The sequence below is a fragment of the Pimephales promelas genome, chromosome 13 (assembly GCF_988280905.1).
Source record: "Pimephales promelas chromosome 13, fPimPro1.hap1.1, whole genome shotgun sequence".
Lineage (NCBI taxonomy): Eukaryota > Metazoa > Chordata > Actinopteri > Cypriniformes > Leuciscidae > Pimephales > Pimephales promelas.
In genome coordinates, this window is record NC_142781.1 from 24,990,677 (window position 1) to 25,011,333 (window position 20,657).

Below are 20,657 nucleotides of genomic sequence, written 5' to 3' on the forward strand. Positions count from 1 at the left end.
GACTTAGACCTGAGTGCAAAAATGGAGGCTCTAGCCCCTTCCAGAGCTGAGATATCGAAACTCAAAAATTCGGCACAAAAAAAAACGACAGTGGTACCCCTTACGTTTTTTTTTTCGGGTGAAAAATTAAGTTTCTCCAATCTTCCCAAAACTCTGGATTCTGATAGAGGGCCATGAGACTTAGACCTGAGTGCAAAAATGGAGGCTCTAGCCCCTTCCAGAGCTGAGATATCGAAACTCAAAAATTCGTCCCGAAAAAAAAATGACAGTGGTACCCCTTACGTTTTTTTTTTTCGGGTGAAAAATTAAGTTTCTCCAATCTTCCCAAAACTCTGGATTCTGATAGAGGGCCATGAGACTTAGACCTGAGTGCAAAAATGGAGGCTCTAGCCCCTTCCAGAGCTGAGATATCGAAACTCAAAAATTCGTCCCGAAAAAAAAACGACAGTGGTACCCCTTACGTTTTTTTTTTTTGGGCGAAAAATTAAGTTTCTCCAATCTTCCCAAAACTCTGGATTCTGATAGAGGGCCATGAGACTTAGACCTGAGTGCAAAAATGGAGGCTCTAGCCCCTTCCAGAGCTGAGATATCGAAACTCAAAAATTCGGCCCGAAAAAAAAAACGACAGTGGTACCCCTTACGTTTTTTTTTTTGGGCGAAAAATTAAGTTTCTCCAATCTTCCCAAAACTCTGGATTCTGATAGAGGGCCATGAGACTTAGACCTGAGTGCAAAAATGGAGGCTGTAGCCCCTTCCAGAGCCGAGATATCGAAACTCAAAAATTCGGCCCGAAAAAAAAACGACAGTGGTACCCCTTACGTTTTTTTTTTCGGGGGAAAAATTAAGTTTCTCCAATCTTCCCAAAACTCTGGATTCTGATAGAGGGCCATGAGACTTAGACCTGAGTGCAAAAATGGAGGCTCTAGCCCCTTCCAGAGCTGAGATATCGAAACTCAAAAATTCGTCCCGAAAAAAAAACGACAGTGGTACCCCTTACGTTTTTTTTTTTCGGGTGAAAAATTAAGTTTCTCCAATCTTCCCAAAACTCTGGATTCTGATAGAGGGCCATGAGACTTAGACCTGAGTGCAAAAATGGAGGCTCTAGCCCCTTCCAGAGCTGAAATATCGAAACTCAAAAATTCGTCCCGAAAAAAAAACGACAGTGGTACCCCTTACGTTTTTTTTTTTTGGGCGAAAAATTAAGTTTCTCCAATCTTCCCAAAACTCTGGATTCTGATAGAGGGCCATGAGACTTAGACCTGAGTGCAAAAATGGAGGCTCTAGCCCCTTCCAGAGCTGAGATATCGAAACTCAAAAATTCGTCCCGAAAAAAAAATGACAGTGGTACCCCTTACGTTTTTTTTTTTCGGGTGAAAAATTAAGTTTCTCCAATCTTCCCAAAACTCTGGATTCTGATAGAGGGCCATGAGACTTAGACCTGAGTGCAAAAATGGAGGCTCTAGCCCCTTCCAGAGCTGAGATATCGAAACTCAAAAATTCGTCCCGAAAAAAAAACGACAGTGGTACCCCTTACGTTTTTTTTTTCGGGTGAAAAATTAAGTTTCTCCAATCTTCCCAAAACTCTGGATTCTGATAGAGGGCCATGAGACTTAGACCTGAGTGCAAAAATGGAGGCTCTAGCCCCTTCCAGAGCTGAAATATCGAAACTCAAAAATTCGTCCCGAAAAAAAAACGACAGTGGTACCCCTTACGTTTTTTTTTTTTGGGCGAAAAATTACGTTTCTCCAATCTTCCCAAAACTCTGGATTCTGATAGAGGGCCATGAGACTTAGACCTGAGTGCAAAAATGGAGGCTCTAGCCCCTTCCAGAGCTGAGATATCGAAACTCAAAAATTCGTCCCGAAAAAAAAATGACAGTGGTACCCCTTACGTTTTTTTTTTCGGGTGAAAAATTAAGTTTCTCCAATCTTCCCAAAACTCTGGATTCTGATAGAGGGCCATGAGACTTAGACCTGAGTGCAAAAATGGAGGCTCTAGCCCCTTCCAGAGCTGAGATATCGAAACTCAAAAATTCGTCCCGAAAAAAAAACGACAGTGGTACCCCTTACGTTTTTTTTTTTGGGCGAAAAATTAAGTTTCTCCAATCTTCCCAAAACTCTGGATTCTGATAGAGGGCCATGAGACTTAGACCTGAGTGCAAAAATGGAGGCTCTAGCCCCTTCCAGAGCTGAGATATCGAAACTCAAAAATTCGTCCCGAAAAAAAAACGACAGTGGTACCCCTTACGTTTTTTTTTTTCGGGTGAAAAATTAAGTTTCTCCAATCTTCCCAAAACTCTGGATTCTGATAGAGGGCCATGAGACTTAGACCTGAGTGCAAAAATGGAGGCTCTAGCCCCTTCCAGAGCTGAAATATCGAAACTCAAAAATTCGTCCCGAAAAAAAAACGACAGTGGTACCCCTTACGTTTTTTTTTTTTGGGCGAAAAATTAAGTTTCTCCAATCTTCCCAAAACTCTGGATTCTGATAGAGGGCCATGAGACTTAGACCTGAGTGCAAAAATGGAGGCTCTAGCCCCTTCCAGAGCTGAGATATCGAAACTCAAAAATTCGTCCCGAAAAAAAAATGACAGTGGTACCCCTTACGTTTTTTTTTTTCGGGTGAAAAATTAAGTTTCTCCAATCTTCCCAAAACTCTGGATTCTGATAGAGGGCCATGAGACTTAGACCTGAGTGCAAAAATGGAGGCTCTAGCCCCTTCCAGAGCTGAGATATCGAAACTCAAAAATTCGTCCCGAAAAAAAAACGACAGTGGTACCCCTTACGTTTTTTTTTTCGGGTGAAAAATTAAGTTTCTCCAATCTTCCCAAAACTCTGGATTCTGATAGAGGGCCATGAGACTTAGACCTGAGTGCAAAAATGGAGGCTCTAGCCCCTTCCAGAGCTGAAATATCGAAACTCAAAAATTCGTCCCGAAAAAAAAACGACAGTGGTACCCCTTACGTTTTTTTTTTTTGGGCGAAAAATTACGTTTCTCCAATCTTCCCAAAACTCTGGATTCTGATAGAGGGCCATGAGACTTAGACCTGAGTGCAAAAATGGAGGCTCTAGCCCCTTCCAGAGCTGAGATATCGAAACTCAAAAATTCGTCCCGAAAAAAAAATGACAGTGGTACCCCTTACGTTTTTTTTTTCGGGTGAAAAATTAAGTTTCTCCAATCTTCCCAAAACTCTGGATTCTGATAGAGGGCCATGAGACTTAGACCTGAGTGCAAAAATGGAGGCTCTAGCCCCTTCCAGAGCTGAGATATCGAAACTCAAAAATTCGTCCCGAAAAAAAAACGACAGTGGTACCCCTTACGTTTTTTTTTTTGGGCGAAAAATTAAGTTTCTCCAATCTTCCCAAAACTCTGGATTCTGATAGAGGGCCATGAGACTTAGACCTGAGTGCAAAAATGGAGGCTCTAGCCCCTTCCAGAGCTGAGATATCGAAACTCAAAAATTCGGCCCGAAAAAAAAAACGACAGTGGTACCCCTTACGTTTTTTTTTTTGGGCGAAAAATTAAGTTTCTCCAATCTTCCCAAAACTCTGGATTCTGATAGAGGGCCATGAGACTTAGACCTGAGTGCAAAAATGGAGGCTGTAGCCCCTTCCAGAGCCGAGATATCGAAACTCAAAAATTCGGCCCGAAAAAAAAACGACAGTGGTACCCTTACGTTGTTTTTTTCGGGGGAAAAATTAAGTTTCTCCAATCTTCCCAAAACCCTGGATTCTGATAGAGGGCCATGAGACTTAGACCTGAGTGCAAAAATGGAGGCTCTAGCCCCTTCCAGAGCTGAGATATCGAAACTCAAAAATTCGGCCCGAAAAAAAAACGACAGTGGTACCCCTTACGTTTTTTTTTTTTGGGCGAAAAATTAAGTTTCTCCAATCTTCCCAAAACTCTGGATTCTGATAGAGGGCCATGAGACTTAGACCTGAGTGCAAAAATGGAGGCTGTAGCCCCTTCCAGAGCTGAGATATCGAAACTCAAAAATTCGGCCCGAAAAAAAAACGACAGTGGTACCCCTTCCTTTTTTTTTTTTCGGGGAAAAATTAAGTTTCTCCAATCTTCCCAAAACTCTGGATTCTGATAGAGGGCCATGAGACTTAGACCTGAGTGCAAAAATGGAGGCTCTAGCCCCTTCCAGAGCTGAGATATCGAAACTCAAAAATTCGGCACAAAAAAAAACGACAGTGGTACCCCTTACGTTTTTTTTTTCGGGTGAAAAATTAAGTTTCTCCAATCTTCCCAAAACTCTGGATTCTGATAGAGGGCCATGAGACTTAGACCTGAGTGCAAAAATGGAGGCTCTAGCCCCTTCCAGAGCTGAGATATCGAAACTCAAAAATTCGTCCCGAAAAAAAAATGACAGTGGTACCCCTTACGTTTTTTTTTTTCGGGTGAAAAATTAAGTTTCTCCAATCTTCCCAAAACTCTGGATTCTGATAGAGGGCCATGAGACTTAGACCTGAGTGCAAAAATGGAGGCTCTAGCCCCTTCCAGAGCTGAGATATCGAAACTCAAAAATTCGTCCCGAAAAAAAAACGACAGTGGTACCCCTTACGTTTTTTTTTTTTGGGCGAAAAATTAAGTTTCTCCAATCTTCCCAAAACTCTGGATTCTGATAGAGGGCCATGAGACTTAGACCTGAGTGCAAAAATGGAGGCTCTAGCCCCTTCCAGAGCTGAGATATCGAAACTCAAAAATTCGGCCCGAAAAAAAAAACGACAGTGGTACCCCTTACGTTTTTTTTTTTGGGCGAAAAATTAAGTTTCTCCAATCTTCCCAAAACTCTGGATTCTGATAGAGGGCCATGAGACTTAGACCTGAGTGCAAAAATGGAGGCTGTAGCCCCTTCCAGAGCCGAGATATCGAAACTCAAAAATTCGGCCCGAAAAAAAAACGACAGTGGTACCCTTACGTTTTTTTTTTCGGGGGAAAAATTAAGTTTCTCCAATCTTCCCAAAACCCTGGATTCTGATAGAGGGCCATGAGACTTAGACCTGAGTGCAAAAATGGAGGCTCTAGCCCCTTCCAGAGCTGAGATATCGAAACTCAAAAATTCGTCCCGAAAAAAAAAACGACAGTGGTACCCCTTACGTTTTTTTTTTCGGGGGAAAAATTAAGTTTCTCCAATCTTCCCAAAACTCTGGATTCTGATAGAGGGCCATGAGACTTAGACCTGAGTGCAAAAATGGAGGCTCTAGCCCCTTCCAGAGCTGAGATATCGAAACTCAAAAATTCGTCCCGAAAAAAAAACGACAGTGGTACCCCTTACGTTTTTTTTTTCGGGTGAAAAATTAAGTTTCTCCAATCTTCCCAAAACTCTGGATTCTGATAGAGGGCCATGAGACTTAGACCTGAGTGCAAAAATGGAGGCTCTAGCCCCTTCCAGAGCTGAAATATCGAAACTCAAAAATTCGTCCCGAAAAAAAAACGACAGTGGTACCCCTTACGTTTTTTTTTTTTGGGCGAAAAATTACGTTTCTCCAATCTTCCCAAAACTCTGGATTCTGATAGAGGGCCATGAGACTTAGACCTGAGTGCAAAAATGGAGGCTCTAGCCCCTTCCAGAGCTGAGATATCGAAACTCAAAAATTCGTCCCGAAAAAAAAATGACAGTGGTACCCCTTACGTTTTTTTTTTTCGGGTGAAAAATTAAGTTTCTCCAATCTTCCCAAAACTCTGGATTCTGATAGAGGGCCATGAGACTTAGACCTGAGTGCAAAAATGGAGGCTCTAGCCCCTTCCAGAGCTGAGATATCGAAACTCAAAAATTCGTCCCGAAAAAAAAACGACAGTGGTACCCCTTACGTTTTTTTTTTCGGGTGAAAAATTAAGTTTCTCCAATCTTCCCAAAACTCTGGATTCTGATAGAGGGCCATGAGACTTAGACCTGAGTGCAAAAATGGAGGCTCTAGCCCCTTCCAGAGCTGAAATATCGAAACTCAAAAATTCGTCCCGAAAAAAAAACGACAGTGGTACCCCTTACGTTTTTTTTTTTTGGGCGAAAAATTACGTTTCTCCAATCTTCCCAAAACTCTGGATTCTGATAGAGGGCCATGAGACTTAGACCTGAGTGCAAAAATGGAGGCTCTAGCCCCTTCCAGAGCTGAGATATCGAAACTCAAAAATTCGTCCCGAAAAAAAAACGACAGTGGTACCCCTTACGTTTTTTTTTTGGGCGAAAAATTAAGTTTCTCCAATCTTCCCAAAACTCTGGATTCTGATAGAGGGCCATGAGACTTAGACCTGAGTGCAAAAATGGAGGCTCTAGCCCCTTCCAGAGCTGAGATATCGAAACTCAAAAATTCGGCCCGAAAAAAAAAACGACAGTGGTACCCCTTACGTTTTTTTTTTTGGGCGAAAAATTAAGTTTCTCCAATCTTCCCAAAACTCTGGATTCTGATAGAGGGCCATGAGACTTAGACCTGAGTGCAAAAATGGAGGCTGTAGCCCCTTCCAGAGCCGAGATATCGAAACTCAAAAATTCGGCCCGAAAAAAAAACGACAGTGGTACCCCTTACGTTTTTTTTTTCAGGAAAATTAAGTTTCTCCAATCTTCCCAAAACCCTGGATTCTGATAGAGGGCCATGAGACTTAGACCTGAGTGCAAAAATGGAGGCTGTAGCCCCTTCCAGAGCCGAGATATCGAAACTCAAAAATTCGGCCCGAAAAAAAAACGACAGTGGTACCCTTACGTTTTTTTTTTCAGGAAAATTAAGTTTCTCCAATCTTCCCAAAACCCTGGATTCTGATAGAGGGCCATGAGACTTAGACCTGAGTGCAAAAATGGAGGCTCTAGCCCCTTCCAGAGCTGAGATATCGAAACTCAAAAAAAACGACAGTGGTACCCCTCACGTTTTTTTTTTCGGGGGAAAAATTAAGTTTCTCCAATCTTCCCAAAACTCTGGATTCTGATAGAGGGCCATGAGACTTAGACCTGAGTGCAAAAATGGAGGCTCTAGCCCCTTCCAGAGCTGAGATATCGAAACTCAAAAATTCGTCCCGAAAAAAAAACGACAGTGGTACCCCTTACGGTTTTTTTTTTCGGGGGAAAAATTAAGTTTCTCCAATCTTCCCAAAACTCTGGATTCTGATAGAGGGCCATGAGACTTAGACCTGAGTGCAAAAATGGAGGCTCTAGCCCCTTCCAGAGGGGTGTCTGTTTTATCCGTTTTTGTGACTAACGTTTCATTAGTATAACCAATGGAGTATAAAATTCAATATAAATTCTCGGTATTGCATTGGACTCTATGATCGGCTGAAGTTATCGAGCATCCTTAAACCTTCACCAGAAAAATACCGCCGTGCATAGAGCCCATTTCAAATTATGTGATTTAAATTCAGTTTTTCAATGCAATTATTCAAGTTTAGCCATTCAAATATAAATGGTTCAAATTCAGTTTCTGGTGGCACATATTTCAGCCCATAGTACACGCCGTCAAATGTCCGAGCGAAACGAAGCAAAATGTAGATCTACATCTGGGAAGCTATCTTTTTTTTTTCCCTAGGATGGTAAGGAAACAGTCATAAATGCCATTAACCCCAGTGACGGGTAGGTTTAGGTAAGTCATATATATATACAGTAATAACGTTAAGTCAACGGCGTTCATAAACACGCTGAAAAGTGATTATGCATGTTGATAGCACGCCAAAAATGGAAATAAGAATTGGCGTGTCATACACACGCTACTTCATGAGATCAGTCTGAATATTTTATGTTGTAGAATAAAATGTTACTCAACTCGTGATTTTTTTAACCGCAAAGCTGTTACGTGTCTTGAAAAAGGTGGTGGCTAACAATTGGCTTAATGGGATGCTTATATTTGCTTATTATGCCTCATTATGCTTATAATTGTGCTCTTATAAACGATTCTAGCTCAAACATTCAGGGAAAATGTTTTTAGATAAAAACTGAAAGAGTTGTCGGAAGCTTAGTGATGGTGACGTGGTCTAGTTCATTTATAGCCTACCATCAGCTTTTTCTACGGGCAATGCTTCAAAATGAATATAAGTTGTGTTCATCTGTGATACACCAAACTTGTTATATAAAAAAACAGGTTTTGTGAGATAAAGCAAAATGTTCTTTTATTGAGCACTGCTGATACATTTGCTTAAAATCCACATATTTTCCAACACATGTTGCAGTACGTTCGTGCGTGCGCGTTAAAACAATCACACGGAGAGAGTGTGCCTGAAGGCCTAATCAGTTTTCTTCAAAAATAATTAATAACCCTACAAAAGAAAAGAGCAAAAAGTTGTGTGAGAAAACTATCAACTGTGAAGCCGCACATACATCCTTGTTCAAAACACTCTGTCAGCACACATGCGACGTTTTCAATTCAGACTCCGGGCTGTAATGATTATTAGTGCAGGCTAGCGTGACCAAACAGCCAAAGTAATGTAATTACACCCGTGTCACCGAGCTTCACTCAGGAGAGAGAAACCGACAGCGAGAGTGAAATAGGGAAGGTGATTTGAGTCTTTAGCCAACGGGAAGGAATCCTAAACCAACAATGTCTGAATAGGCTAATTATAACTGATATTTGTGATCTGGATTTGGTGACAATGTTCCTTTAATATTCCATTTTATTCAGATTGACAACTTTAATTTGTTGACTGATTTGTCTCCAAAACACAGACGGACACACATGACCCCCTCCGTGTCAGTCCGTACCCACACATACTCCTCAAAGCCATTTTTTAATAACAGCGAGGGCGGTATTGAAGGTCAACTGTCCTGGGTGTGATCCTCGGTAGGACAGGAGCAAGGACCCGGCCTGAGCACTGTGGCCGGCCTGTTGGAGGTCACGGGCGGCCTTCTCCACATCCCAAACTCCCTGAGCCAGCATGTGAGAGACCAGTGAAGAATACAGAGCTGTGTCCACACAACTGATCAACATCCCAGCATTCAACAGCAAAGACAGGAGCTCAGAGTCACACACCTCCTCAGTCACCTACAGAGATAGAGAGACAGACAGAAATATAAGACAAAGAGATAGAAAGAGCAGAGAGAGAAACAAGCCAGAAGAGGGTGGGGGAAAAAAAAATCAATTTCAATAAACACTTTAGTGAGACAAACAATCTGTGTGCGAGCAAACCTCCCACTTCACACAAACACCACACAAAATATTGGATTTTCCACCATATATAAACAAGTAATTGTTATATTCTTTACTTTTTCCAAGTGGTAATATGGACATTTTCCCAACACAACAAAAGTCCTGTTACTTTATTACTGCTAATTTGTTTTCACCCGTTTTTAAAACGTTCTCTTGCTGAATTGGAAAATACATACATTTCAAATTATGCATTATATATATATATATATATATATATATATATATATAGGATCATGTGACACTGAAGATTGGAGTAATGATGCTGAAAATTCCGCTTTGCCTTTACAGTAATAAATTACAAATGAAAATATATGTTATTTTCAGCTATGATAATATTTCACAATATTTTTGATAAAATAAATAAATGCAGCGCATGTTTAACGCGACTGACTGAACAAAGGGCGCCAATGTAAGTGTGCACAGTGAACTCTTGCATAGGCAGTAACGTTAAGCACTGATACCATAAACCAGGTAATTGACTATGTCAGGGTATGTGAAAGGTGGTAGTGCAGTGCTTCAGGTCTTTCGTCCATTCTGTAGCAGGTCGTATGGGTCAATATGTTGTTGATGTCAAGTAGTTTCTCTAATCAACACTTTTTGGTGTTATTATTTAGTCTTTCCCAATTAGAGCCTCTTTCCGTTTACTTCCCCCTTCTTCATTTATTCCCAAGAAACTGTACCTTATCGCAAAAATGCAAACAAATATCAAGCTGCTCTCTTTCTCTGTTGCTATTGCTCTCAGTCTCACTGCCGAAGTAACCATGACAACTGATAGCATATCCTACCAAGATGGCGACGCCTTCCCACAATGCAACTTGCATGACGTCACATTCTCATTCTCAATTGTCAGGGAATGAATTTGCATGTTCACTCGCTCAGCGTCAGCAAAAATCACTTGGGTGTTGCAACACGTTGGAAAACACTGGCGAATAACGCACGCAGATATTCATCCCGGTGTGTGCCCCTTTAGCGAGCACAAAAATGCTTCTTTCAAAAATATCACACAATCTAATCGACTGCGTCAACCCTGTTACTAGATATTTTACTAATTTATGTCAAACTATTCTATGAAATCTTAAAATGTCAACCATGTAAGCACAATGTATTGATGATTCAAATGTGGATAATTGTAGAAATAGGAGCATTAATTTCTTTTTGTTATAAAATCGAATTTGAGCACGAAGCTTTGGATTTTCGATTAAACTGTAAAACTCTTTACAGTTTGAGTTCTAAAAGCATCATTATATTCCAATGTATATCACATTTCCATGATTAATTAATTAAACAAACCTACTCTATTATGTACACATCTGAGACAATATTACAAAAAAACACTGTAAAAAAAAAAAAAAAAATCACCATATCAAACCAATAACCCTGTAGTAAAGTTGTTCGACTAATAAACGGACTAAATCTTTCCACCTCAGATTAGAGCTCATAGACTCACGCCTTGCCTTCCGGCTGGGAACACCACTGTATATTCTCTTTATCTGTGTTATCTAGTGGCCATGTTGCACTTGCATGTCTGAAGGAGGTCGCATGCGATATAAATGAGCTCAGAGAGAGAGATGTCCCACCCCTTCTGCGACCCCCAGCCTGCTCAGAGAGTCCAGGAGCACCTCTCTCGTCTTTTCAGCATAAATTATTCAACTGCCGGCTTTAGAGGTGGAGAACACAGAGGAGCGGTACTGTAAGAGTCAGCACCCTGGAAAATCAATTATGTGCTAAATTTGATTAAAGGCAAGCGCCAGTCAAGAGATATGATGCCCTTTGACTGCGTGCGTGCATGCGTCCTCATATTAAAGGTGACGTGACGTTAATAGTGGATATAAAATGCAGTTTAAATGTACTGTTCTGACCTCACACAAAGATTTCTAATGCCTATGGAAAGAGTTAAGGTTGACACAGATGCACATACATACACAGGCGGATGTAACTACATTTATCACAAACGTGCTGGATACCTTCTATCTGTCGTTTAGGTCTATAAATGAAAGGGAAGAGTGGAGTAACCGAGAGAGAAAGAGAGAAGGTAGGTAATCAGAGCTGTTGAAGGGATATGGACACCACAATTACACACAATATATTTTAACCATTCACACCTTGTTATCATCTGTGTGCGTTTCTGTGAGAAACCATTCCACTTTCATTATTAACTATGGGATACATGAAGCACATTACACTGATCAGATATTTAAAAGCTGGTTTTAATCATTCATGTGTGTGTGATGGATGATTCATGAGGCATGGGTGATTGACCCTGTTCAAAATGATCTACAACTGTCCTCGTATCACTCCAGTGTGTTTGAGTCTAAGTGAAGACCCAGAGTAGTGACTCAGGCCCCGTCCACACTACTGCGTTTTCGTTTAAAAAACGGAGAATTAAAACGAATACGATCTTCGTCCACACCAGCGTTTTATCTGCGTATTAGAATTGATCTCCGTCCATTAGAACGACTGAAGACGCGGATCACGGCATGCGCGTGCCGGTGTAAACAGTGGCTGACGAATCAGGGAAGGACACGTCATGACTGATTACACCCAATCATAGAGCCGAGCGTGAGCCTCCGTGTCAGCGTTTCTAAAGTCCTCCGTTTTGTCCCGTCTTCACTAAAACGTCCTCCGGAAATTCAAAGCGCAAAACGGAGCTGCAGCGTTTCTCCGCTTTCGTCTGGACGGGAGGTGCAAACGTAGCGAAAGGTCTCCGTTTTTAAACGAAAACGCAGTAGTGTGGACGGGGCCTCAGAGTCAGGGTCCACATGCTCCCAATTCCAAGACAAGACCAACACCATGAAAGCACCATTTCCATGGTTATAGTCTTGACCCTCTTCTGGTCTCTCGTCAATTATAATAAAATAATTTCAAATCAAATCAATGTTTCAGGTCTCTATTTATTTACTGGCTTTGCTGTTGCTTTAATTTTTGACAATGACTGATTATTCATATCCCTTACCTATATTTTATAGCATTAGAAAGATGTGTGACTCCCTCATAAACACAATTTTCAGAAAAAAAAAACAAACTATTCAGAATGGATATAGTAATATTTTGAGGTTAATACAGATTTTACATCTGAAAGTAAAACCGCTTTTTTAGGGTGCCATACTTGAGCTATTATTACTGGTCCTTTTATTAGCACAAGTAAATAAGTTTGAAATGAGCATCCTCTGGAGAGAGTAAATTACACAGACATGGTTAACGTTGGTAATCAAGCTTCTCGGAACAGTCTGTAAGACCTCTGCCGTACAAAGGATCTGCACTGGTTTATCATCCATAACACACAAGCAATAGAGCTGCAAGAGAACTCGTATGGTTCACTCAATTCAGACTCAAAGGGGCATTTTACCAAGAGTGCAACATGTTGAGACCACAGCAATGAAAACAACCTTCTAATGCATAATCAGCTAGAGTTTGACAATTTATCCTTTTCTTTTTTTAAATATTTAGTCTTATTTTGACTCCTTTTTGTTGTGTGTGTGAGGGTGAATTTCTCCACCACCCCCTCAACGCCTCATGCAGTTTTTCACTTATTTCTTCTTTCCAGCCATGATGCCTGTGGAGAGCCGTCAGAGACAGCACAGACGGAGCTAAAAGGTCGAAGAACAGCAAGTGCAGTGAGTGTGAGAGAGGGAGAGAGAGAGTGCAAAACAGAGAGAGAGAGAGTGTGTTGGAGAAATTGAGAGAGGAAGAAAGGAGGAGGAGGGAGGGAGGAAAATAAGAGGATGAAGGGAAAAAAAGAAGAGCATGGAGAGAGTTGGAGCTAAAATGTCGAGCGCTGAACTGTGAAGAAAGATCGGCCAGCTGTAGAAACCACTTCATAAAGAGGGAGAGAAACAAAGAGAAAAAGAAAAACAGCATGACGGAGGAGAGAAAGAGAGAGAGAGAGAGCTGGCACAGGGTTCGCTATAATGTTTCAAATGCATGCTGATGATAAAAATGATGTGGCTTGTGAAAAATCATTACAATTTTTCATCATTCGAAAAGAATGAAGACGTGAATATGAAAGAGCAGTAATGTGCTGTTAAGATATTCTACTCATCACCTCCTTCCAACAGATAGACGAGAGCAATCCCTCGTTCTCCTTGATTGGAACTCCATTTCTGATCATTGCAAGGTGACAAATGAGAGAGAGAGAGTCTTTCTCTCCATATTTAAAGGCTCATAAACCGTATTTTCAAGATGTCAAAATTCCATTGAAAAAAAAACAAAACAAAAAAAAAAACGGTTAAGTTGTAAAATACCAGTAAATAAAACAAAACGTTTACAAATATTCTCAGTATACATGTATTTTAGTTGCCCTCACTACAAAAAAACAAAAAACAAAACAAACATTTAAATTTAATCATACACAGAACAAGAATGAAAACTGCAAATTGCATTCTTCATAAGCAACATTAATTATAAACAACAAGCCAAAATGAATTTTAACTACCCGGAGTGCTGTAAATGTGCACTACAAATAAAGTTGATATTTTGCAGAAAAAGTACTTAATGTTTTAAAATTGAATGTGAGGAGAGATAAAACCCGAAACAAACAAGATAAAACATTTATATATACGAACACACAGACCAGTCATGAGCAATTTTCCAATGTTGACAATATTTTCCATAGTTTACCAAATTCAAAAACAAAGATAATTAATGATCTCTGTTGTTTTGACAAGTAAAAATATATTTGATCTGCAGTTTTCTACTTTAGGAGGAAGGAATGAAGTGACAAAAGAATAAATTAATTAAAGGAGGATGTAAGGAAAGAATAAGGGATGGATGGATCAATGCATGTAGGATGAATGGATAGATGACAGAATACAGGCCAGTCAGGAGTTTTTGGTATAAGTGAGAATGAAGACAGCAGATCTGTGAAATTCCTCTCATCAGGACAGACAAATGAACAGAACGAGGAGACAACATACAGATTACATCACAGCGTATACTATATTCAGCTACAGGTGTCAGAGCAGACATGTATCTCCACCTTTTTTCGTGGCAATTCTTCAAATATTTGGTGTTGCATTATTAATATATACTTCATGAGCAGTGCTTATTGAACTACTACAGCTGGAAACAATACAGCATTATATGGAACAAACTATTTTTTTTTTTGCTGTAGCACTTTCTTCAGTCGCCCCCCTGCACTAAGAGCATGAGGTCCATCTGAACAAATGCTATCTTGTCACTGCCATACACTGCTACAGTGCAGATTTCCTCTGGAGACCCTTCTCTTTGTGCTATATTAATAAATAAAATATTAATTATTATTATATTAAATCTAATACAAATTCATTAAAGACTGAAGAATAACAGAATAACTATCATCATCTTCTTAATAATTATATAATTTATTTTAGCATATATTTTATCTTACATTTTTACTAAAGAATGACAAATATCCGAATAATATCCATACTTTTTTAATTATTATTAATAATGATAATAATAACGTGTATTTTATTTAAACGTACAGTATGTAATTTTTGGCCACCAGGGGTCGCTAATCTTCATCATGCGGAATTCTGGATCTTGTAGTCAAGCTGATGAATTTTTTTTTGGATGAGTGAATACAGTGATATTTTTAACATGACTGTGGTGTGAAGCAGGGCGCGATTGCTAATGAGACAGATCTAGCGCCACACGCAACGCGAAAAGCAGCCGTGTTTCACTTGTTCTAACAGTTACACTATCACATTAAACGGCATTTGAGTGTATTTAATGTTGTTAGGTTGTTAGTTGGCTATATGAGACTAACAGTAAGCTAGATCAACATTAGAATAACATACAGATCATATTTTAACATTTCATCATATTGAACTGAATAACATTGATTAGTTTTATGTACATTTGTTCACCTGTTTAATAAAGTACTTGCAACACTCGCGTCTCTGTCAAGTCGAAGTTAGTCGCGGACATGAAGCTCTCGGCATTTCGAAAGATTTTGATCTTCGTTCTAGTCCTCTTTTTGTCTCAAAGTCTGCTTGCCATGGTCCAGAATGTTTGAACCAAACAACAACAGCGTGAGCGTCCTGCATAAGCATAACCCAGTTGTCCACGTCTGTCGCCATGGTTACTATGGCAGTACGAGCGGAAACCGAGGGTAACGTGGATATGGCACCGTTGACTGGCGACTCCTCACCCCTGCTCACACGTCCCATTTCCTTGGTCAAAATAGCAATTTTTTCACAATTTACAAATAGTTGGAAACATTGGGGATATTGTAAGTAATCAACTAAACAAAAAATTATAAGATTGGCTTAGGGGTTTTTGGATATTTTACAGCAAAAATCCTACATATTGTACTTTAAATAGAAGAAGAAAAGTGTAATGATATAATCATCATCATTTTATTAATAAAAATATTTTTATTTTAGAATATATTTTTATCTAAAAATGGTATTAAAAAGAATAACAAAGAAAATGATAACACTATTTTAAAAATATTATTAATAATAATTTAGTGTAAATTGTAAATAATTAATACTAATTAATTAATACGCAATAGTGAAAATTATTTATATTATTTATTTATTCACCCTCAAGTCATTCCAAATCTGTAAGGCGTTTTCTCTTTATCAGAACACATATCAAGATAGAAGAGAAAAGAAAAAAAAATGTATTAAAGTCAATGGGATCCAATGCTGTTTGGACACTCTGTTTTTAAATTCTTCAAAATATCTCTTTCTATATATTTTCTGCAGAAGAAAGGAAGCCAAGAAAGCGCAAGTAAACTTAAAGTAAACTCTGCCTTTGAAAATGCCAAAAGTGAACTTGTCAAGCTGAACAAACAATATTTGATTGAGACTGAATATATTGCTGCACAACAATCAGTGGTCAAACATCAATTGCTGCCAACAAATGAAAATGAAATGTTTTGATATTTGTTATGGGGAAATGTCCTTTAAAGGTGCCAGCGGTGAGGTTAATGAAGCGACTTTGATCACACTGGAAGCCAGAAACACATGCGCGCACACACACAGCCATAAATATTTCAGACCATAATCGTATAAAATCCCAGATAAAGGTAAACCAATCGATCCAGAATAAAATGCCTGTGCTCTCTAGGGGTGTCTGTCGTTTACATCCGTGTGTATGTGCCAATCTGGTTGCATGTGTGTTTTTGAGACTGTATCTGAGCGAGATTAACATGTTTGTTTTTCAATCATGCTACTGTTTTTATATTGATCAAATGATATTTTCTATTAACTTTAATTAAGACATTATTTATTTAGTTGTTTAGTAAGTTAGTTACCCCAAAAATGAAAATTATGCCATTAATGACTCACCCTCATGTCGTTCCAAGCCCGTAAGACCTCAGTTCACCTTCAGAACACAGTTTAAGATATTTTAGATTGAGTCCGAGAGTTTTCTGTCCCTCCATTGAAAATATGTTCGGTATACTTTCCTTGTCCAGAAAGGAAATAAAAACATCATCAAAGTAGTCCATGTGATACCAGTGGGTTAGTTAGAATGTTTTGAAGCATTGAAAATACGTTTTGGTTAAAAAAAAAAAAACTATGACTTTATTCAGCATTGTATTCTCTTCCGGTTCTGTTGTCAATCCGTATTCAGTGATGCTGCTCACGTAAGATGAAGGTCTTACGGGCTCGGAACGACATGAGGGTGAGTCATTAACGACATAATTTTCATTTTGGGGTTAACTAACCCTTTAAGGCATTTGTTGTGGTGACTGTTGGTAAGTGATTTCAGACTTGTTTGGACATTTGGTTCACACACAAATAAAAAAAAGCACATTAGCACAGTCTATTTACAAATCTGCATAATGTTCACTAATATCTGCTAATGCACACATGGAATGGGGGAAGAGCTTGTTGAAAATGGATGTTTTTTTTCTTTTTGTGCTGGTTCTCAGTTGCAGTGCAGTTTTAATTTGAATAACGGAGGGTGTTTGCCATCTCATAAATGATGCATGCTTGGCTTTTCTTTTATCATTTAAATCATAAAGCTGGTTTGCATCAGGACAGAGTGGAACGAGGAGCAGGTCCAAAACACCGCTGCATCTCTGAAGTTTCCAGTCTCAGAGCGGCCCTCCTGAATACACCAAGTGGTTTTATTTTTTACAGAGGTGGTGGAGGAGAAATATATAACCACACACTATTACCCACATATTGGAGTTCAGCAACAATCTAATAAGATGTAAATCAGAAAACGTAAAACTGAGTGGAGGTAGAAAAGAGATTCACACTCAGAGACTGAAAGATCACCCTACTAGAATCAGTGTATTTATGGAGATGGTCCTTACTGCAGAACACGAAATCCAGGGGGAGGAGATGGATCTGAATCCAACTCCTCCCCCTGGATTTCATGTTTTAGACACATATACCTAAAACCCAACCATCTCCGCCCCCTGATCTCTAACCCTACCCCCAATCCTACCTATCTCCATCCCTGGTCCCTAAGCCCTCCCCCAATCCTACCCATTTCCACCCCTGATCTCTAACCCCGTCCCCAATCCTATCCATATTATACGTGCATCACATGATATTTTAATTGGACATTAATCTTACAGGAACATTATGTAGCAAAAGCTTTTTTTTAGTCCTGCCAAGCACTGAGTTGCAGTCTCTTGGACTTGCTCTCTGTGAATTACCAAGCATCAGTCATTTAACAGCAATTATTAAACTAGAATGTTTATTTCTATAAACTCTAATACAATGTATTAGCATCTGTTGATGTATTATGAACAAACATGGATTCACAATGAACTGTTTCATGAATATCATGAAAAAGGTATTGTTTATAGTTAATGATACCTAATGCATTAACTAAATTTAAACAAATTTCTATTTATTATTTCTTATTTACTTCTAATTCCTATTAAAATCTCGTTACAATGGTAATGTTGCTGAAGTAAATATACGTACTACCATTCAAAATGTTGGGGTCTGTAACATTTTATAATGTTTTTTAAAAGTCCCATATGCTTTCCAAGGCTGCATTTATTTGATCAAAAATACAGTAAAAACTGCAATATTCTGAAATATTATTACAATATTCTTTTTCATTACATTAGGAAAACCAGAATTTTCAGTATCATTTCTCAATACTTCCGTCACATGATCCTTCACAAATCATTCTGATATGCTGATTTAGTGCTCAATTTTTATTATCAAAGTCATGCTGCTTTGTATATTTGTGGAAACCTTGATACGTTTTTTTTTTATAATTCTTTGATGAAACCAACCATGATATATTTTTTGATGAATAGAATGTTGAAAAGAACAGCATTTATTTGAAATAAAACATCTTTCATAATAATATATGTCTTTACTGTTACTTTTTGTGCAGTAATTTATCACCTAGCAGAATAAAAAGAATAATTAATTTTCAAAAAATAATCTTACCTAACCTACCCCAAATTTTCGAATGGTTGTGTATATACCTTAAAAGGATAAATCTTCATTTTTAAATCTTTTAAATTTGTCAAATATGGTAAAATCCTATAAATGATAGAACAATGTATGGTCTATAGGCAACCTGAGAATAGATAGATACCACAAGATATCTAAATAATAGGCTACCCTTATACCTGTGCTGAGTCGACAGAATTTTCCTAAATCAATAATGACAAAAACACAGTTTTTTAGTCACAAATTGTTCTAAAGTAGGGGAAATGGACTGAAAACTAAAGAAATATAAAGGTGCAAGTGTTGAAGCGCCTACAATTTTCTAGCAAAATAGCTGCTGAGAGATTTTGCTGAATGTTGGCATGCCCGGAGATTGAAAGAAGAAAAGAATGACCACTTTAAAAATATCACCTATACCGAAGTCATTCGGCAGTACTGTCGACTACTTTCCCTTTCTTTCATGTCCTCTTACTTCACATTACAGCCCATTCATTCACATTTCCTGAACTGTGATTTCTTGAAAAGACCAGGTCTATCTACACAATGGAGCGAGCCAACTCCTGCAGAGAAGAAAATGAAGGAGTGATTGTCTTAATAGTGGACTCCTTACAGCTATAGGGTCAAACCTTCACAGTCTGACCAGTTCTGATATCCGCACTGTTGATGCTAGAGCCATGCCAATTCACAACTCGCTTTGAGGCCAGCACAGAAGGTGCATAGAAACAGATTATATATGTTAGTATTCTTCTGCCTTTTTTTCTTCTTCTCGCATTCAAGTCTATGGACATTGAGAACATTAACCATAGCAAATTTGGAGCCTCTTACATATGCTCTCTCTCTGACTATCCAAGGTAGCACTTAAGTTTATGCTAATAACTTTTAAACTAATTTTTCATCATGACATTTTTTCCAACTTTTTCGAACTCAAAGTCCTATTATCACCAATATTGGCTCAGATCATTTGCAGACCGTGCTGGAAAATAGTTTTTGAAAGCTTTTTGATAAAGCCAACCAAAGCCAAATGCCAGAACGGATTTGAAAAAGAGCATGTCAAGATGGATTCAAGGCTATATCTCGACAACGCTTTAGCATATTGAGACACATCTTGGTACATGTCATCACAAGCATGACCTAAAACTCAGGCACTCAGATATGAAAAATGTATTATCTGAGTTAAAACTTGCAGCATAACGAGTCAAATGAAATTAAATAATGAAAGAATTTTGTCATATAAAAATACGAACACATTAGCGCATCGTCACGAAACTCGGAATGTGTCAGCCCCACTTTGTGGTCAAAGATTATAATGAAATTTTTTAAAAAAGGCTAACAGCCTATCGTACCAATTATGCCATAATTGGTCGAAATTGCTGTCATACATTTTGAATTTCTTTGAAAACCAATTTTTTTTTTAAACTCATTCGAAACATCTGGTCCAAATATGATTATTTTTTCACAAAAAACGGCTCAGATCATTTTCCGCCTATGTTGGCAAAACCCAAAAATATATTAAAAGATTGTTGATCGTACAAACCGTTCTCGAGTAACGCATCAATGAAATTGATGGCATGATGCCAAGCTGTTTCTGAGGCTATATCTCTGCAACGCCTTGGCACATTGAGATCAAACTTTGAGTGTCATTGCCACCTCACACTGACCCCATGACATCAATCTGTCCACCTATTGGTCAAAGGTAATAAGCAATTAAATCACATTTCAAGTGATTCTATTTATGATTTTCACCCATTTTGGCTAAAACGTTCTAAAAATGTTCAATTATGTATTGTTGAAGTTGGTCTAATGCTCCCAGCTATTCTTGCCTAACTTATTTTTTGTGCTTTTTGTCCCTTAGTTATTACTTGCAGCTATATTTGAAGCTTTTGTTTTGTCCGTTAAACGGCGCTATCTGTGCGAATGCTTTACAAGATATTTCAATGACATGACTGACATTGTCACATAAACAAATAGATACATGCAGCACATGACTAGCAAAATTAATAACGGACCCCTCAATTATTGAAGAAAAATTATATAATAAAACAACACAATAACCTACATAATCACTTCATAATTTCCCTCTTATTTTTGACTGTTGTTCTTAATTAAACAAAATAATCTCCATAAAAAAACAACCTCATCACAGGGAATAATAAAAGCCATGCTTATTCAAC

At 38.6% G+C, this 20,657-nt stretch overlaps 1 protein-coding gene across 2 annotated transcripts in view; it reads right to left on the reverse strand.

Annotated features, from left to right (window-relative positions):
• Positions 1 to 8,053: 8,053 nt before the first annotated feature.
• The window catches only part of nbas (NBAS subunit of NRZ tethering complex), a 153,234-nt gene continuing 140,630 nt past the window's right edge, over positions 8,054 to 20,657 (reverse strand). For both annotated transcript variants that reach the window (XM_039692017.2, XM_039692016.2), the window contains exon 52: positions 8,054 to 8,962. In XM_039692017.2, the coding sequence (XP_039547951.2) occupies positions 8,696 to 8,962 (267 nt within the window). In that variant the 3' untranslated portion in view covers positions 8,054 to 8,695. The remainder of the gene's footprint in view (positions 8,963 to 20,657) is intronic.